The following is a 17,763-nucleotide window of genomic DNA, read 5'->3' as shown; positions in this document are numbered from 1 at the left end:
TAACAACTTGGATTTCCCTCCACACCTAGTAGCTGAAGGACCTCTGGCACATCTCTCGTATTTTTCTGTGGTGACTATGGGGCAAAATACCTCTCTGTGTGGTAAGAGGAAGGATGTAAGAAGAGCTTGCTGCTATTTCAGGGCATTTTCAGGGAAATGTAGCATACTTTATTTCCTTTTGAGCCTTGTTTAAATTTGGTGTCTGTCTCCACCCTGACATGAGATCAGGAAAGGAAGGAAGGCTTTTTCAATTACCTTCACAAGTAATTGTGGTGTCTCTCTTGTGAAGATATTTGAAGCAGTTGGTGTTGAGGATGTGTAGCCTGCTGTTAGCTCATAGAGGTGTGCTGTTCTACTTGCTTCCCTTTTTGTAGCGAGGAGTTTGGCTATTTCCCAAGAGACCGCCATTTCTTCACAATTAAACCTCTTCCTTTGTTCATGAAAGACTTAATCTTCCTCAAATTTGTATTCTTAGTGCAATAGTTATTTCCTCTGTTTCAGCCTCAGCCTCCTCTTGTATCATAGTGTATCAATACTTAGTCTTTGTTTTCTTCTCTCCCGCGTGTCTGGTCAGAGATATTTCTCATAGCTATAAACTTGGTAATTCCCAGTTGGTTTAAAAAAAAACAAAACTCGTTGGAGTGTAAATGATAACTGCCTTCACCAAGCTCAGTGTTCAGTTAATTGGATGTGAAGCTTACATTTGAAAGGCTTTACTTCAGTGCAAAACAGAACTAACCCACTACTTGTAAGTGTAAGTGTATGAAACAAAAACGAGAAACCACCAACACAGGTAACTTGTTTACAGAGGCTTTTTGTCTGCTCATCTTAGAGTCTCCCCTTTCAAACACTTAGGACATTCTGCTAGTGGTCTGTAAACTGCTCTGCCACTGGTCTAGAAGGAGGTATTCCTGCCTATAGCAGGGGAGTTGGAACTGGATGATCTTAAATGTCTCTTCCATCCAAAATCATTGTGATTTCATTTGACTTTTTTGGTCTAGGGTGAGAGAGGTCACAGCTTGTTGATTGGATGGCTTCTAAGCTGTGCTTGCTTCATTGATTACATTGTGCATTGTTTTGGAGGAGTTTTTGCTCTCACAGCAAGGATACTTCTTCACCAGAAGGTGCTGTTCTCCCCTGACTCTAGGCAGCAGCTTTAAAGCACTTCCTTCAAGCTCAGACTTGGGGTTATTTTGCTCAAATAAAACAGCACTTTCCAGAGGACACTGCCAGGCCTGCATCAGTATTTTATGTCCATTACGAATTCCCTGGATTGCCCTGATCTCTGCAATGGGGGTTTACTGTACCAGCTGTGTCCTATATCTAGCTGCCACCTTCTTGGGAAGGTTGTATATACTTTACAGCAATGTAATAACTCCAAAACATTTCCTCAATGTGATTAATGGTAGATAAAAATCTACCCTGTCTAAACCAAGGGAGTGCCATTCTCAATGCATTCGTGACATGCTACAAGTTTGCTATTGCGTTTTTTTTCTCTTTTGTTTCTCAGTGATTAAACCTATAGCATCAGGTATTAATCTCTCAGCTGGGTGCTTATTTGTAGGCCATGAGCTTTGCAGTTTTGACTGCGAACATCAAGAGACAGTTCTTTGCAAATTACCTGTTTGGTAGGAAACTGCTGTCTTAGCAGTATTTACTGCAGTGGGGAAATATGTGTCAGTTCTGAGCAAACAGTTGAGAAACAGTAATGCTGGAGTAGGTGTTTTTAAAGTCCTGGGATTGGCATGGCAGATCTCCTGAACATGAGTGAGCATTCCTTTGTCTCTAATCCTGATTTCTACTTTTTTTTAGGCACAGCTGGAAGCTCAGAGGGCGACTCAGGATTTTCAGAGGGCAACTGAAGTGCTCCGTGCTGCAAAGGAGACTATTTCACTTGCTGAACAGAGGCTGCTGGAGGATGACAAACGTCAGTTTGACTCTGCCTGGCAAGAGATGCTCAACCATGCTACACAGAGGGTAATAGAAACACAAAGCTGCTTGTCCCATCATCTGTGTTTTCCATGTTCTGTTTTCTTCTTGGAGATATGATGTGAGTTTGTGAAGGACCACATCTTTTGTGTTCCGGACGTATGGCCTGTAGGAAATGAACCTACAGGAAATTGTGATGCCTGAGGTTAATTGATATGGGCCACGGGCTGTTACTGGGACAAACTATAGCTCGCTATCTTACTTTGCTAGTAGCTAGAGCAGTGGCTTTAGTTAAAAAATAAAAATAAAAACAAATAAATAAATCACCATTTGTATAATAGGGCTAAACAGCATCTTTGGAAATATCTGCATTTGAAGCTGTACAGAAATAATTGTATTGGGAAACTTAATTGTATAGTGATGACTGTTCCTGAGTACTTGTGCTGTGGAAACTCTGACCATGCAGTACCAGGGACGTGTTCCAATTTAGTGTAACCTGTTCTCAGCATGATGTTAATTTCAACAAGGCACTTTTTTCTGGTGTGTGTGTGTCTGCACGTAGAATAACTCAAGAATTTGTGATGCATTTTAAGCTTGCATGCTTCTATTGTGAATTAACTTTCAGATTTAGACTGGATCTTACCTTCTTGGTAAGGTCTTTGGAAGTCTACGGAGAAGATGCACTAACAGTGGAAAGCAGTATTTGTTTTAGCAGCTGTCAAGAATTTCCTGTCATTTGCCTTCTCTTTTTTTTTCCTTTATCTGTTAAAAATACAGAAAGATGTTGTTTTTTTAACATGAAAGAATCAAAAATGTAAGTTTAAAAACCTTTGTTCTGTCAGAGTTCCCCTGATATGTCAGTGAAACTGAACATACTATTCCAAGTGTGTGGAGTGTGCTGTACAACGCTGGCATTGTCTTGCAATCCTCAATGCAGTAGCTTTGTTCTGTTGCAGAAGCTTCTGGGTTATAAGGAAACCTCTATTTCAGACTGAATTCTGAAACCAGCTGCCAGATGATGGAACAGAGAACAAAAAGGATGTTGGCTATATAGGGGAGAGATGGAAAACCTGGTATATACTAAAATGTGAATAACCAAAAAATGCACAGAAGTCCTCTAGGGTACAGTTGGTGTTACTGTCCCTGTCATTAAGTATTTGCAGATCTGGTAACCTCTGCTTTTCTGAAGTGAAACCCAACTTTGCAGTGCGTGTGCCAAGACACCAACAACTGTCATTTTATCCCTGTTTGATGTGAGTGAAGTCCAGAAATGCATACACAATTTCGTATTCTTCGAATAAGTAGATGAGAAAGAACTAGAAGCCTCTAAGGAGCTGCATAGAGCTTCTCTAAGGAGTTGCTGAGATGTGGTAAAGATTGAGATCAGCCATGGATCAGCTGCCTCCTTCCAGCAGGTGTGAGGGAAGAAGTGCTAGGAATTTTCAGAGTTCAAATTGATTCCTTCTTTCCTTGTATATTCTTAGGGAATCCCTGTGAATCCCCGTGTCCTTCTGCTGCCCTTAATTGTTCTCAGACAGCCTGTAGCCAAGTGGAGTATACTTGAGATTGCCAGTCTTGGTGACTTAGAGCAGAAGAGAACTTCTCACAGTGTTTGGTGGAGCTGATGGTGTTCACGAGTGTTGTCTCTGACTGCAGAATATCTCCTTGTCAGAAGGCTGACTGAAATTTTGACATCTCTAATGGCAGCAGCTGAGCATTACATTCTGATGTAAAATCTCCTGGGCACAGATTGATTTGTATAGAGCAGCTGAGGACTTACTGGATGGAAAGTGTGTTACCCTACTCTTTCAGGTGCTGAAAATAGTCTGGGTAAACTCAGGTCCCAGACAGCACATATCTTTGCCCTTCCCAGGATACAGCATGTGTTGAAAGAAGTATGTGGAAGTTTGTCTCCTGATTTTCATAAGCCCTTCTGGGGATCTTGAGGTTAGGGACAGAGACAACAAGGGTAAAAAAAAGAGTCTTGATGGAGAAAACCTGACTTTGGTTTGTTTGGAATACTGTCTCTGTTTCAGTCTTCTTTAAGAGCAGAGTGAATATGTTCTTCATTTCAGTGCATGCAATCAGTGAAGTTGTTTGAGGTAAACAACATAACCAGGAGGAGCTTGAGAAGCAGAAAACACCACCATTTCCTACCATGCTGTGCAGGAAAAGAGATATGCAGATGAGATCTAATAGAACAAAGATTCTTCTTGGCTGTTGGTGTTCTCGTTAACTCAGGTCACTAAGTGTTAACGACATTAGAAATTGCTAATGGTGAATAATGTTTACTAACAGGTGGAGACTCAGATTTAAAATTCAGAAGTCACTGAATCATAGAATTGTTGAGGTTGGAGATCATCTAGTCTGACCATCAGTCCATCACTCAGTTTCCACATTGAAAATCACTCTTGGAGTAGCTTTTTGCAGCGTAGATGCACTGTTCTTCGAATTTGCTGGTTGTTTTTTTTTATTTTTTGCCTATACTTTTAAATTATATCTTTTGGACAGAGAACAGTCTTGCACTGTGCTTTGTACTGCAGTGAATTAAGGGCAGAAAAGCATCTCTGGGCCACGTGTCAGAAGTGAGTTACTAATTCATTTGTTTTATATTGGTAGAAATGTCAGGCAAGAGTAGAGTGTTTTTACTTGCTATTCTTAGGCAGCAGTAGCAGGCCCTGTTGAATTAATCCAAAATTTGGACTAAATCTGAGCCCTGAAGCAGCTTGATAGCTGACAAACAGCTCTGAACATAAGGAAAAGGGGTGAGCAAGAGAGAACAAATGAGGTGCATCTCTGTTTGTGTAGACTTGTGTGGAAATACATCCAGGTTGCTTTTGCACTTGGCTGAATGGATGCAGGCAAAGACTTGGACTGCAAAGTACCAACCAGGAAATGCTATTTGCAGAACCTGGCTGAGAGGAAATGGAGCTAAGGGCTGCACGGTGTAACTGCCTCTTGATTTCTTAATGGCTTGAAAAGCTACTAGTGCTGCTTATTTTTAATGTGATAGTATAAAAGGATAACGTAAACAAGCCTTTTTGTAGCCACTGAAATAGAAAAATCATCTGTGTAAAGTGATGAGAAATACCAGTGTTACTGCAGATCTTCCTCTCCTGGATGGGTCAGAAGCATAGTGTGTGGAAGGTGCAGTATGAGTAGATACAGGGAGTAGAGAGTGTCAGTTGGTATTTTTTTGCACCTTGCAATTTGAGCTAGGTTTCCAAAGAAGGCAAAAGGAGCCTGCTGTTTAAATAGGAGCAAGGTGCCAACCTGCCTGGGAAGATGCAGCTAATCCCTTTTAAATGTCTGTGCTTGAGGTGTGTGCTGAGCATAGAGCAGCACAGGGCTGTGAAATGATCATGCAAGTCAGGCAGCTTCTTCATTGCCATCAGTTCTTAACCTAGCATATGTTATTGGGTAAATTCTTGTGGTTTTTTTCCCCCAGAAGTCTGTTTCTCTATGGAGTGGATATAGTGACACTTAGGCTGGGATTTAGCTCGTGAATTTTAGGTGTCTAGAACCTTTTTTGTACATCAGTTAGTTGCCTAACCTTCCACTGAACTTCCACTTGTCTGATTGATGTGTTGGTAGTGTCTTGCAAACAATTTATGAGGCCAAATGGGGGTGTTCATTGTAAAATGAATTCTGTGTTGGTTATAGAGTCACCATGTAGGCAGGTTTGATCATAAAATCATGGAATAGTTTGGGTTGGAAAGATCCTTAAAGCCCACCCAGCTCCAGCTCCCTGCTGTGAGCAGGGCTGCCACTGCCACCCACCAGATCAGGCTGCCCAGGGCCCCAACCAACCTGGCCTGGAGTGCTCCAGGGATGGGGCACCACAGCTTCTCTGGGCAGCCTCTTCCAAACATTATATCCCTCTGAGCAAAGATTTTTTTCCTAACCTTAATCTCCCTGTGTTTAGTTTAAAACCATTCCCACTTTTTCTATCGCTATCTGCCTGTGTAAAATGTCGGTCCTCTTCCTGTTTATAAGCTTCCTTGAAATACTAGAAAGCCACTATGAGGTCTCCCTGGAGACTTCTCAAGATTGAACAACCCCAGCTCCCCAGCTGACAAACTTTTAAGCTTTCTGGAGAAGACAGTGAACTTGTCAGGTATCAGCTTACCCATGTTTTAGTCAAATTCAGTTTGTCTTCAAAATTTGGAGAAAAAGTTTTGGATGTGGAAGTCTTCCCTGTTTATTGGTACCTGGAGTGATGAGGCTGTAGTTGGTGGCACAGGGCTACAGGAGGGCCAGTGAAAAGGAGGGATGAGGGGCAGAGGTGTTGGTATTTCTAATCCTGTAGAAAATCATCCTTGTACAAAAGTGTGTTCAAAAGGAAGGTGCTGACAGAATGTTACCTGTAATTTGGGACAGATTGGAGCAGAAGGGAAGATCCTGCATGAAAAATTGCTAATTTCTAATTGCCAGTTCAGTCTGCAGTCTTTATAAGACTGTTTTTATAGTCTTTCCTGAGGTATGTTGAGTTCCTAAATCCTGGCAGGGAGAAGACATGTTTTGGCTCTTGATCATGAGACGTTTTAAAAAGGAAAAGGTGAGGGGGAAGCAAGAAGGGAGGAGGCATGCTCCCTCTTGCTTTAATTTGGCTTGTGAAGCTCCCTTTGATATTACACTGTGAAGTACCATCTGTTGGTGTAGAATGCGTGGGTGCTTTCATGATATGGACAGAAGAGAGACTTCCTGCAGATAAAACCACTTGGAAAAAAAAAAAGGGAAGAAAGCTATGAAATAAACAACAGGAGTGCCCACACAGCTGCCTTTACCCCCTAACCTCTCCATCCTTTCACCCTGGGAGTTAAATGCAGTGTTCACATTCTTCCCCTCTAATATCTTTTTCCCTCATGTTGTTGATACTGTCCTTCTGGTTTACTGGTGTTGCATTGTCTATCTTACCTCTTTTATTTCTTATTCTAGAAGAATCCATTTAATTTTTAGAGAACGAAACATGTCCAGAGTAATTCTCTGGCTCAGGTGATCAGGTTTGCTAAATTTCACTGATAAATATTTCTTTTGCAGCTGTTATTGCTGACATTTTCCTGAAGTCCATTTTTGATTTCGGCTCATGAATATTTCTTGGCTGAGAGGAACGAAGCTGCTTGTGCAGACCTACTTGCTACATGTATATATTCTGTGGTGACCTCCCTTTCCCAGGAATCTGGGTTGGAATAGAGGGTAGAGGGGATACCTGTGTTGGTATTCTTTGGTTTTGTTTTCCTCTAGGTGCATCTTGCTGGATCATCGAGTCCAACTCCTGGCTCCACACGGGGCCACCCTCAGTGTCTGGTGGATGTGTGAACATGCTGGTAGTTCATCAGCTCTGCGTGTCTTTATGTAAGAGTGTGTTTTCCTCCTCTCAAGAATGAATGGCAGCTATAGTGTAGAGAGGAGAGAGGTGTCAAGAGAAGTCTCAGTTGGGACAGGTGTCATCCTCACTCTTGTCTCTGGCTTTTAGTGAGTGATGCTCTCGCATCTGTGATGGCATTGGCAAGGTTTGTTGGTAGAAGCACGGTGGCTTGCACTAGACAGAAGCTTATTCAGTGTGACCAAAAGCTTGTTTGAGTCAACATAAGAATGCTTTTTTCCCTAAGAGTATTACTGGATCTAATAAAAGTTGCTTTTCTCACGCGCAAACCTTATCTAAGGTTTTTTCTTACCTCAACTAAGATTGCTGACACTTGCCTTGCACAGGGCCTCCAGGATATAAAGTGAGCTGTGTGGTTTGCACGTCTGTTTCTATCCACAAAACCTGTCTGCTGGGGCACACATTTAGGGATTTGGCTTCTGTGAAGGAGCAGATGATCTTTTTGTTCCTTCTTTTCTGGGTGAAAGGCTTAAATACATCCTGGCATGATGACACCGATGTGAAACAGCCCTTGTACCTTGGAGTACACCTTGAGCTGTACCCCCTCAGGCAGAGCTCCCGTGAGCAGTGTGGTAGCATGCCCATTGGAGAACCACACAGCAGGAGGAGAAGCTTGCCTCCCATTGCTGATTTCCCAGGAGAATGAAGTATACAACCTTTCCTCCTTTCTAAAAAGGGTAACAAACGTGGGTGTAGATAGCTGGCTGCAAGTTGCATGTTTTGTCAGACAGATTGAGGTGTTTACAATCTGTCATCCCCAAGTCCCTGTTTTGCAGAATGAAGAATTTTTATGATGTTTGATATGAAAGGTGTGCAGATTCAACAAGAAACAGAACACCTAACCTGTTAGAAGGACGTGATAGTGCTGAAGTCATTGATCCCATGCTAATTTCACCCCAAGAATGGATGGCAGGGATTGACATTAAATTAAAAATCAGCAAATTTCAGCTGCTTTATTATTTTGTAGCTTCCAGCATCTTGAAATCACTGTTGCCTTGCCACACTACAAAGGAGCAAACTGGGTTCTGTGCAGTCTTTGGAGACTGCATTTTAATTTATGGCAGTTCCATGCTAAAAACAGCCTTGGCTGACATATTTCATCTCCAGGGAGAGTATTTGCATCAACCTTTCTTTCTGAGACTTCAAGATGAGAGGCTGTAGCTTGTTTGTGGGATTCAGGGGACAGTCTGCTATCAACCTGTTTTTTTTTATTTTAATTTTAAATGTGGATGCCTTATTCATACAAGAAGGAGTTGAAGATTGTTGAAGTAGAGTATATTTTACGTGTAACCAAGGGCTCGTTGCCTTTGGAAGCTTCTTTCTTTTGGTTCATAGACAGCAACTCTGGTTTAATAACAAGTGGTAAGTGCAGGGGAGCAGCTGTAGCTCCATTTATGGCAGCAGGACCTTCTAGCTGATGCAGATGCAGTGCAGCTTTGGCCCACAGCAGTTTCACACCTTGGATTTAGGTGCCAGAAAGGACTGAGCTCAGTTTTCCTGAGCAGAGTGACACACCATGCAAGCAGAAGTTGTCTGAACTCTTTTTTCCCTGGTTAGTTCAGCCTGAGGGCTGGTATTTTCAAGAACTGAGAGCTCTGTGGGTAAGGTTATTCAAACTAAAGATACCTTGATCTCTCTCTATATATATACATACTTACCTACTTGTGTATCTGAGAGCACAGATGATGTGCTGATGGTGGAAGCCAGTTGGAGGAAATGTGCTTGGAAGTATTTTCACAGGTGAAATACTGAAAAACTCGCTACTTGGGAAAAGAAATCTCGCCTTCCTTTCCTTTTGCCTGAAGACTTTCAGGTTTGGAGGAAGGGATGCCTGCCTTCCTACTTACTGCCAGACCAATGAGAGCTGTCACTGCTTCTGTTCCTTTAAACAAACGAGTTCTGTCTCTTGCTGGATCCTGTCTGCCAGTGCATTAAAGAAAACAGATTTTCTGATGCCTCAGGCAGCTCAAATCTGCGAAATAAAAGTACCCTGGGCAGAGTTACTGGGAAAACACAACTGCAGGTTGTCAGCAGGGCAGCTGATGTGACTGCTGTGTCTTAGGCATCTGGCTGCCCTGATTAGGGGCTGGTCATCAGCATATTGCTCCCCACCTGTGTTATAGGGGGTCAGTTCATGGCCCAAACCATTTTGGATGTTGATACTGTGATTTGAGACTGGCCAGCTCTTTTAAGAGCAGCTTCCTAGCCTGCAAAATGAGCTGCCTGGGCAGGCGGTGGAGTCACTGCCCCTGCAGGTGCTCAAGAGAAGGGCAGATGTGGCACTGAGTGGCACGGTTTAGTGGTGCAGTGATGATGGGTTGATGGTTGGACTAGGTGATCTTAGTGGTTTTTCCAGCCTTCCATGGATTCTGTGAAAAGGCTGTCTCATTGGATGGGCTGCTTTCTGGTGGCTGGTGCTTCAGGTAGATGGGAAAGGCAGAACTGTGGGCATTCCTCTTACTCCTCTGGTTGGTCTTCATCCCTCTCCTAATTTGAGAGATTACAGATATACTGTTAATAAAAATGCTAAGAAATGGATGCTTGGGTCTTGTCCCTCAGTCTGCATTTTCCTTCTTGCAGGTCATGGAGGCAGAACAAACCAAAACGAGAAGTGAGTTGGTTCACAAGGAAACTGCAGCCAAATACAATGCTGCTATGGGAAGGATGAAGCAGCTGGAGAAGAAGCTGAAAAGAGCCATCAATAAATCAAAGTAGGTTTCATACTTGGAGATGAGTTTAATGGTCAAATCTCTTCATAGGACATAGGATTCTGTGGGATTTTGGAAACCTTTATAGCACAAATTGTACTAGAAGAGTTTTCTGGGCATATTCTTAGTTGTGTTCTTGTGCACCAAGATCTTCTTCGGCAGTGTGTGACTTGAGAATCAGGCACGTGGGGTTTTGCAGAGATGCTGCCTACAGAGCTGCAAAGCTTTGCGTATGGTGGTTTTAAAGCTTAGCTTTATTTATTTATTGCCATTTAGTTCTTATATTTAGTTAGGAAGACAACAAAGCGACAGAAACCTGAAAGGTGTGAGACTGCATCAGGGCAGCGTGCTGTACGTCAGACTTGTTTACTTCCCAATGCTGCCTTAGCAAAGCTGTGTGAGAGCTGTTCCTGGGGAAAGAAATGCTTCAGGGAGCATAGCTGAGCAGCATCACTGATAAACGTTTGTGCATTTGATGAACAGATTTTTCTCAGAACCTATTTAAAATTTTGGCCCTGTTTACAACCAATTCTTAATCCTCTTTCTATTTCACAGCCTTTTCTTATATTTCCAGGCTGGAGCTTGTCTAAACAATCTGCTTGCTGTGTTTAGCTTTTAATCCCTCCATCTAAAAATGATTTTATCGGGAAATTGGTCAACTGAAAGCCTGTTTTGATTGGCGTTTGCTCAATTTGGGAAAGGTTTAGCACTTTTCGGGGAAGATCCAGGCATGTTTGCTAGAACAGTGTAGCAGTGTGGCTTCATTGAAAGAGCTGCGTACCATTTGTCTGGCACTGCTCAGTGCCTGGCCAAAAACATTGTCAGATCACAAAATGATAGATTCACAGAATCCTTAGAGTTGGAAGGGGCCTCTGAGGGCAATCTAGTCCAACTCCCCTGCAGTGAACAGGGAAACCACAGCTGTGTCAGGTTGCTCAGGGCCTTACTCATCCTTGCCTTGAAAGTCTCCATGGATGGGGCATCAACCACATCTCTAGACAGCCTGAGCCACTTCCTCACCACCCTTGCTGTGAAAGACTTTTTCCTTATATCTAACCTGAATTTCCAATCTTTAAGCTTGTTTCCTGTCTATGAGAGCAATATCTCAGAGGTTGTTTGGCTTCCAGGGGCCTTCAGAAACTGTGCCTTTCCCTCTTCTGTCATCTGCTTAGAGAGCTCTGAGTGACCGCAGTGCCATGTGTGCTGGTTGCTGCTACTAAAGAGATCTTTCCCCCAGGCGTATGGAAACTGGGGGGAGGTTATGTTCCAAGCCTGGCTGTTTCCTACCAGTTGGATTAAAAGCAGTAGCTGTGAAGTATCCTAACCACAGGTTGTGGGAGTAGGTCATTTTGTCTGTGACTGTGTATGTAATTCAACCAATAAAACCATATAGGATAGGAAAGCTATAGATTGACACAGTTGTATTCTGGTGTGTGGTCCAAAATACAGCTGCAGAAGAGCTTGCAGCAGGGGAAGCTGCTCTTGGCTCCTGGATACTGAGAGGATGCTTGTGTAGAAGGGTTGTTAGAATAGTATTGTCTGTATCTTGCAGAATTTAGGCCTGAGGGAATTGTATCATCAACTCCAACAACTGGAATGTTGCAATTTGTATTTAGGTCAAAAGTTCCAGGAGAAATAGATGTGTTAGAGTGGGAAAAAAAGTGGAGAGCACCTGTAGGTGTTCCCTCATCCAGATGGAGGTCTCACAAGATTACTGAAACACAAAGTACCTCTGTTAATGCTCCTAAGAGAGCAACTCCCACCCCAGTTCCCTGCATTTACTCCCAATGGCTGTAATTGTTCTTTGTTTTTCCACAGACCTTATTTTGAACTCAAGGCAAAGTACTATGTCCAGCTAGAGGTAAGTGCAGAGTTCACAATGCCCTAAGACTCTTTACTGCTTGTGGTAATTACTGAAATTACATGGAATGTGCTATCAGAATAACTGTTGACTGTTTCTGTACGAAGCCAATTTGATTCCAAACCTCTTATCGTGAGCAATTTGCTAAGCACACTCTAAAGATAAAAGATGGAGAGGCCTTGTTTCCTCGTGTGCAGTAAATTCAAACCCCTGTTTGAACACTGCTCCTTGTTTTGAGGACCAAACTAACACAGATTCTATCTTTGCTTCTTGTAGTCTTAAGTCTCTGGGTAATTTTCCCCCTTGTTTTCTGCATCAGGCTGCTTGTAGTACTCAAAAATCACTGAGATGTGAATTTAGGTTTTGGGAGAATGGAGCTGCCAGAGGTTTTTTTTTTGGCATCTATATACTGCAGTGTGTGTGGTGCAGCGGTGTGTAGCTGTGCTTCGGTGCAGTGGGGCATGGCAACCCAGGGCTGCACACAGCAGTTGTGTGTGGGATAGTGATCCCAATGCAGCCCTCAGTCTTGGAGGTGCTGAAGCTGAAAATTCAAGTGCAAGAATCAGTGTAGGTTACCCCATACAGTCTCTGTATGTGTCAGTTTTGCTGTACCTGGTCTCTACTCAGTAACAGTGGAGGGAAGAAACAGGGGAGCTGGCTCTCTGAGCTCAGTACAAGGGAATGGGGGTGTTGGAGCTGGAGGGAATGGGGTGTGTTGTTCTATGCCATCAGCCATGGCTTCAGTGGGATGACAGCTCATTCAGTCCTGCCAGGGGGACATACTGCATGCTGTCTCTGTGTTGTTTAATGTTAACACCTCTCTTTAATGTTAGCAACTGAAGAAAACAGTGGATGACCTGCAGGCAAAACTCTCCCTGGCAAAGGGAGAGTATAAGACTGCCTTGAAAAACCTGGAGATGATCTCAGATGAGATTCACGAGAGAAGACGGTCCACTGCCATGGGGCCCCGGGGATGTGGTGTGGGTGCTGAAGGAAGCAACAACACCTCTGTGGAAGACCTGTCAACCAGCAAACCAGAGTTGGACGCTGTCTCAAGTGAGTGCAGAGCATTCCTTTGCCTGGGAGTATCCCATGGGCTTTGGGATAGAGAGGAAATACTGAGATGAAGATATTCTGTATGTTCTGCAGCTTGAAGTTCAGTGGCTGTCGTGGGTCTGGTTAACTTGTTATGTTTCTGGTTATTATGGGAGTTTATTATATCCTTGAGTAATAAGTTCTCAAGGGGAGAGGGGATATGAGTTAAAATGCATCCTCTGTTCCTTCCTGTATTTTATACAGTGCTATATGGAAAGAAACGTGTTGCAATAGTGGGGAGCTTGCACCAAGGCCCTTTTCAGTCTTAGTTTCTGTCTGTTGAAGTTCAGTAAAACACCATCAGCCTGGAGTGTTTTGTCCCCAGCACATGCTGCTGTGTGTATGGAAGCTCAGATGGCAGTAAATAAGCTGTAGTTAAAGCTGTGCTTACTGTAGCTTCACTGGTGTCAGTGCTGCTTGCCAAGAAGAGGAATCCTATAATGCAAATCATCTCTTTTGCCCAGCCCTGCTTGCTTTCACCCTCTGCACAGTTACCTGATTAGATTCCTAGTAAGACATAGCAAGTCAGAAGAAAGGCCACTTTGCAGTCTCAAGATTTGACCTCTAAATGCAAACCAACAGAATCCAAAGCACCGCAAACCATCTCTGAGCATGAAGCGCCCTGGAGGGGGCTTTTACAAGTTGGGTCATGGTTATCAATTTTGAGTTTTAGATTTCTTTTTCAAACTATATAAATACAGTCCCATAGTCTGACAACGCAGCAGAAAGAGGCTGAGCATCTGTGGAATAACTATGCTGACAGCTGCTTCCATTTGCATCCTGTGTGTCTGAGTGGTGCACTGGAGGCCCTGGCTGCTGGGCTGGCAGCAGAACCACTTTGAAGCCTTTCCTTTGAGTGGTTTTGTTAGCACTGCTGCTTTGCCCCTGCTGTTCTTTCATGTCGATTCTGAGCCACTCTGACAGCAGCAGAAACAGTGAGGAGGAGGTGGAACTGCAAATGACCTCAGAGGTCTTTGTAAATGTCTTGCTGTTTAGGGGGCATCTTCAGACTGCTGTGATGCTGGCACACGTTCTGGTGTACATAGGAAATCTTTTGAGCCCAGTGGGACTTTGAGACCAGTGAGTGCAGAAGGTATTTGGGTCACGGGTCCCATCCTGCAAGTGTGCTCATTTTTAGCCAGATTGACCCCCTACATTTAGTACAAATTTGAACTTGCATTAATGACAACCTGTTGCCAGCAGCTTAATCTGGACTTAGTTGCTCCCACCTGAATTCTAATTCAGCAAACCATGGGCAGGGAGAGCAGTATGTGTGGGTGGGGCTTTTAAAAATGTCATTGCTGAGTGATCCATCCAGAGAGAACTCTGGGGAGTTCTGTTGGATTGTAACTGCAGAAGTGGAGAGAGAATGTGGATGCAGTCTGCCCCTAGAGCTGTCTGCTGTCTAATTGGTGTCTTAAATATTCACTGTGTTGGTCTCAGGATGTGTGTGAGTCTGTGTTGGTGTCAGGATGCCACTGGCCGATAAGAGCAGGCCTTGCCCTAAGGTATGTGCGGAAGACCTGAAACAAACAAGACCAGCAGGGCAGGGGCAGCTGGGAATGGTAAAAATCCATAAGGACCAGAGCATTGCTGGCAGATGAGCTGCTTCTTGGAACTTTTCTCTGGAAATAGGACTGATCTGTGTGTGAAATGCTGGGTAAAACTTTGCAGAGGGGGCAGATGATGAGAAACCACAGCCTGTGGGTTAGCATTGTGTGTATGGACAGGAGGTGCCAAACTGAGAAACTAGAGTTGCCCAGGAAGGTGACTTCTCACACTAATGAGAACGTATCTTTAAACATTGCAGTGGCTTCTGAAGTGTTTGAGGATGACAACGGCAGCAGCTTTGTGTCTGAGGAAGACTCAGAAACTCAGTCAGTGTCCAGCTTCAGCTCTGGCCCTACGAGCCCCTGCGAGGTGCCTGCCTCATTTCCCCCTGCGACGCGCCCTGGCACCCTGGATCTGCCCAGCCCTGTGTCCCTCTCTGAGTTTGGAGTGATCTTCCCCGTCCTTGGCCCCCGAAGTGAATGCAGTGGGGCTTCATCTCCCGAATGTGAAGCTGAAAGAGGTGTGTACAGCTGGATACAGCCAGGGCCAATGCTGTTCAGCTTTATAAAGGAAGCAGGAAAACCCTCTCAGCTCCCCTAGGTGTGTCACAGGCTCTCTGAGCTGCTGCTGCTTCCTTGGGGAACGCAGTCCATGAAGGGCCCACGGTTACTGATGACATCTGAAGTGCTTTCACTGCTCTGCTGCTGTGTAGGTTGCCCGGTGTGGTCTCAGTGCAGCAGTGGGGTTCAAAGTTCCTCAGGAATTGGTGGGATTCTGATGGTACACTTAATTTAAGGAAAACCTGAGTTTATTTTTGAATCACTGTTCCGCTTTCCAGAGAAAAAGATAACATGTCAAAAGGAACCTCATGTAGGCTCTGCCAGCCCTTGCTGACAAATGCAGGTGGGAGGATTAGCACTGTTCTTGGGTACTCCGGCCTGAGTCTGTTATGCTGTAATGTACTGTTGCAGCACACAAGATGAGAACAGCTGGGAAGACCAACTTTGCTTTTGTTAAAACATCTTGCTCCTGCTTCTGTGCTTTTTAGCAGAGGAAGTTGCAGAGGGACCCACTTGAACCATAAACTGCAGAATGATATCAGGGTTTAAATCAACTCTCATCTTTTCTTTGCAGGGGATAGGGCAGAAGGGGCCGAGAACAAGGCAAGCGACAGAGCCAGCAAGAACAAGAGCAGCAACAGGAGCGGCTCCGCCGAGGGGCTGGCTTTGGATAACCGGATGAAGCAGCTCTCCCTTCAGTGCATGAAAATCAAAGAGGGAATATGTGCAGGCAGAAAGGCTGCCCAGATTGGTTGAGTCCTCCTTGCGCCCGTCCAGATTAATGGGAATATAAATATTTATACATGAACTTCTAAGTGTTTGAAGAACGTTGTGCCAATAATGTATGCCAAATCTTAAACGTTTACTCTAAGAAGTTAAAACTGCACTAAGAAGTCTAATTGATGTCGAGGGCTGAAGGTTTTTATTCAGTAAATACTTTGTAGGCCAGACAAGTTATCAGCTGGTAAGCTGTGCTCCCAAGTCACAGACTTTGTAAAACCGTTTTGTAGCAGCCTGGCTGAAGCAATAACCAGTAATGTTCCCGTGCAAATTCATGCCAGTAGGGGGTCTGAAATTCAAGCCAGACGTTTGCAGAGTGCAGTTTGGCTTTGGTTTTGTAGAAAGAAATGCTCTTTAGATACATCGGATCTCTTGAGTAGAAGTGGCATATTCTTTAAACATCTGTATTTGTCTGTATTATGCTAAAACTGTAGAAATATTTTGTATACAGGAAAGCTGCATGTGTGGGTCTAAAAGCCTTCACTCTTCCCTTGGTGCTCACAGAAAGGATGAAGATGAGTCATGCCTCTAGGAACTGGCCTGAGAGAGACAGGAGTGGGATGGTACTGCTCAGCAGCCGTGGACCCTTTCTTGCCCCCTTCCTGAGTCTGGCTGGAACTCTTAAGGGTGATTCCAGTGACCAAAAAGAGTTGATTGGCCCTTGCCCCTCCCCTCCCCTGAGAAGTGAAGTATTATTTTCAGCACTTTAAAGTGTCATTGCTCAAAAATGAGACTGCTAGATGTTTTCAGGACAGTTACGAATAGGGGAGCGCCCCTAAAATATGCATGAAGAAAAGGAACTGCCAGTGTAGATTGACAATGTGTTCTTAAATTTCTCCGTAGGTTGTACTGTGTGGGATTTTATAACTGTTAAAGGGATTGAGGTTTAGGATGCCCTAGAGAAGTGTTTGATAAAACTAGAAAGGGCACGGGCACGTTTGCCGGCCGCTGTTAGGCAGTAGTAGTGTCTGGTAGTTATAAGTGGTAGTAAAAATGCTAGGACTCTTCAGTTTTGGTGGCTAAGCATTTCTGAAAGCACCATTTTATCTAAAATGTCAGTTTATATTGTTAATTTCATGGGAATTTTAGTATTGCCCGAAGTATTTTCTATTATATGTTTTTGCAGTCCTGTTGTATTTCGTCCTTGCCACAGCTTGTGTATCTCTTATCAAAGTTGATGTAAAATTCTTCACACTACAGTAAACCTTTTTGTTTTCCATCTCGTGAGTCTGTTTGAGCTCAGCGTATCTCGAGGACTGAGAACCCATAGGCAAAGTTAGGCCTTAAATATTCACTTTCAGCTGAAGATCGCAGCCCTACGTTGGTTTCTAGAAACCTTCACAGAGTGAACAACTGCCAGCTTTCTCAATCCTTGTATCCACGATTTACTTTGAACTACATGAGACCGGAGATATAGTTCAATCTTCTGAAGTCTCTTGGTATGCAAAGAAAGGACGAAGGTATTCAGCATCATACAACCGCCACCTCTGTACTTAATGCCGCTGGAATTTGCTTTAAGTTCACGCACCTGGAGGTCAGGAGACTCGTTTCCATAGCAATTAATTTCAACACGTTGCAGCTGTTCAAATGTAATAGTGTTGGACATATGCATGTACATGTTATGAAGGCCGAGCTCTTCCACTTGCAGCATTTCCTGGCCCGATGCATGCTGTGGAAAAAGAGGTCTGTGCTCCCAGCTTCTGCTGCAGCCGTTACCTGGGGAGAAGCTGGCACTGTCAGTAGTAAATATGAGAAGCTGTGCCACAGTGTCATATTATATTAAGTGTTTTTACGTAAGCTTTGGTAATAGAGCTCCTGTCACATACAGTTACAGAAAGCAACAGAGGTACTTCAGGCTGAATATCTATTTTTGTCAGTCAACCTCTGTTGTGC

General features: G+C 43.8%; 1 protein-coding gene across 1 annotated transcript in view; it reads left to right on the top strand.

The window, feature by feature from the left end:
- SH3BP5 (SH3 domain binding protein 5) overlaps positions 1 to 17,089 on the top strand; it is a 40,723-nt gene extending 23,634 nt beyond the window's left edge. The window contains exons 4-9 of the mRNA XM_065753346.1: positions 1,813 to 1,977; positions 9,896 to 10,026; positions 11,842 to 11,884; positions 12,718 to 12,940; positions 14,790 to 15,050; positions 15,665 to 17,089. Coding sequence (XP_065609418.1) covers positions 1,813 to 1,977; positions 9,896 to 10,026; positions 11,842 to 11,884; positions 12,718 to 12,940; positions 14,790 to 15,050; positions 15,665 to 15,846 — 1,005 coding nt within the window. The 3' untranslated portion in view covers positions 15,847 to 17,089. The remainder of the gene's footprint in view (positions 1 to 1,812; positions 1,978 to 9,895; positions 10,027 to 11,841; positions 11,885 to 12,717; positions 12,941 to 14,789; positions 15,051 to 15,664) is intronic.
- Positions 17,090 to 17,763: the final 674 nt, after the last annotated feature.

This window comes from Cyrtonyx montezumae, unplaced genomic scaffold, assembly GCF_038088225.1.
Source record: "Cyrtonyx montezumae isolate F1298 unplaced genomic scaffold, pur_monq_1.0 scaffold_8, whole genome shotgun sequence".
Lineage (NCBI taxonomy): Eukaryota > Metazoa > Chordata > Aves > Galliformes > Odontophoridae > Cyrtonyx > Cyrtonyx montezumae.
This window is presented reverse-complemented; position numbering and strand designations above follow the sequence as displayed.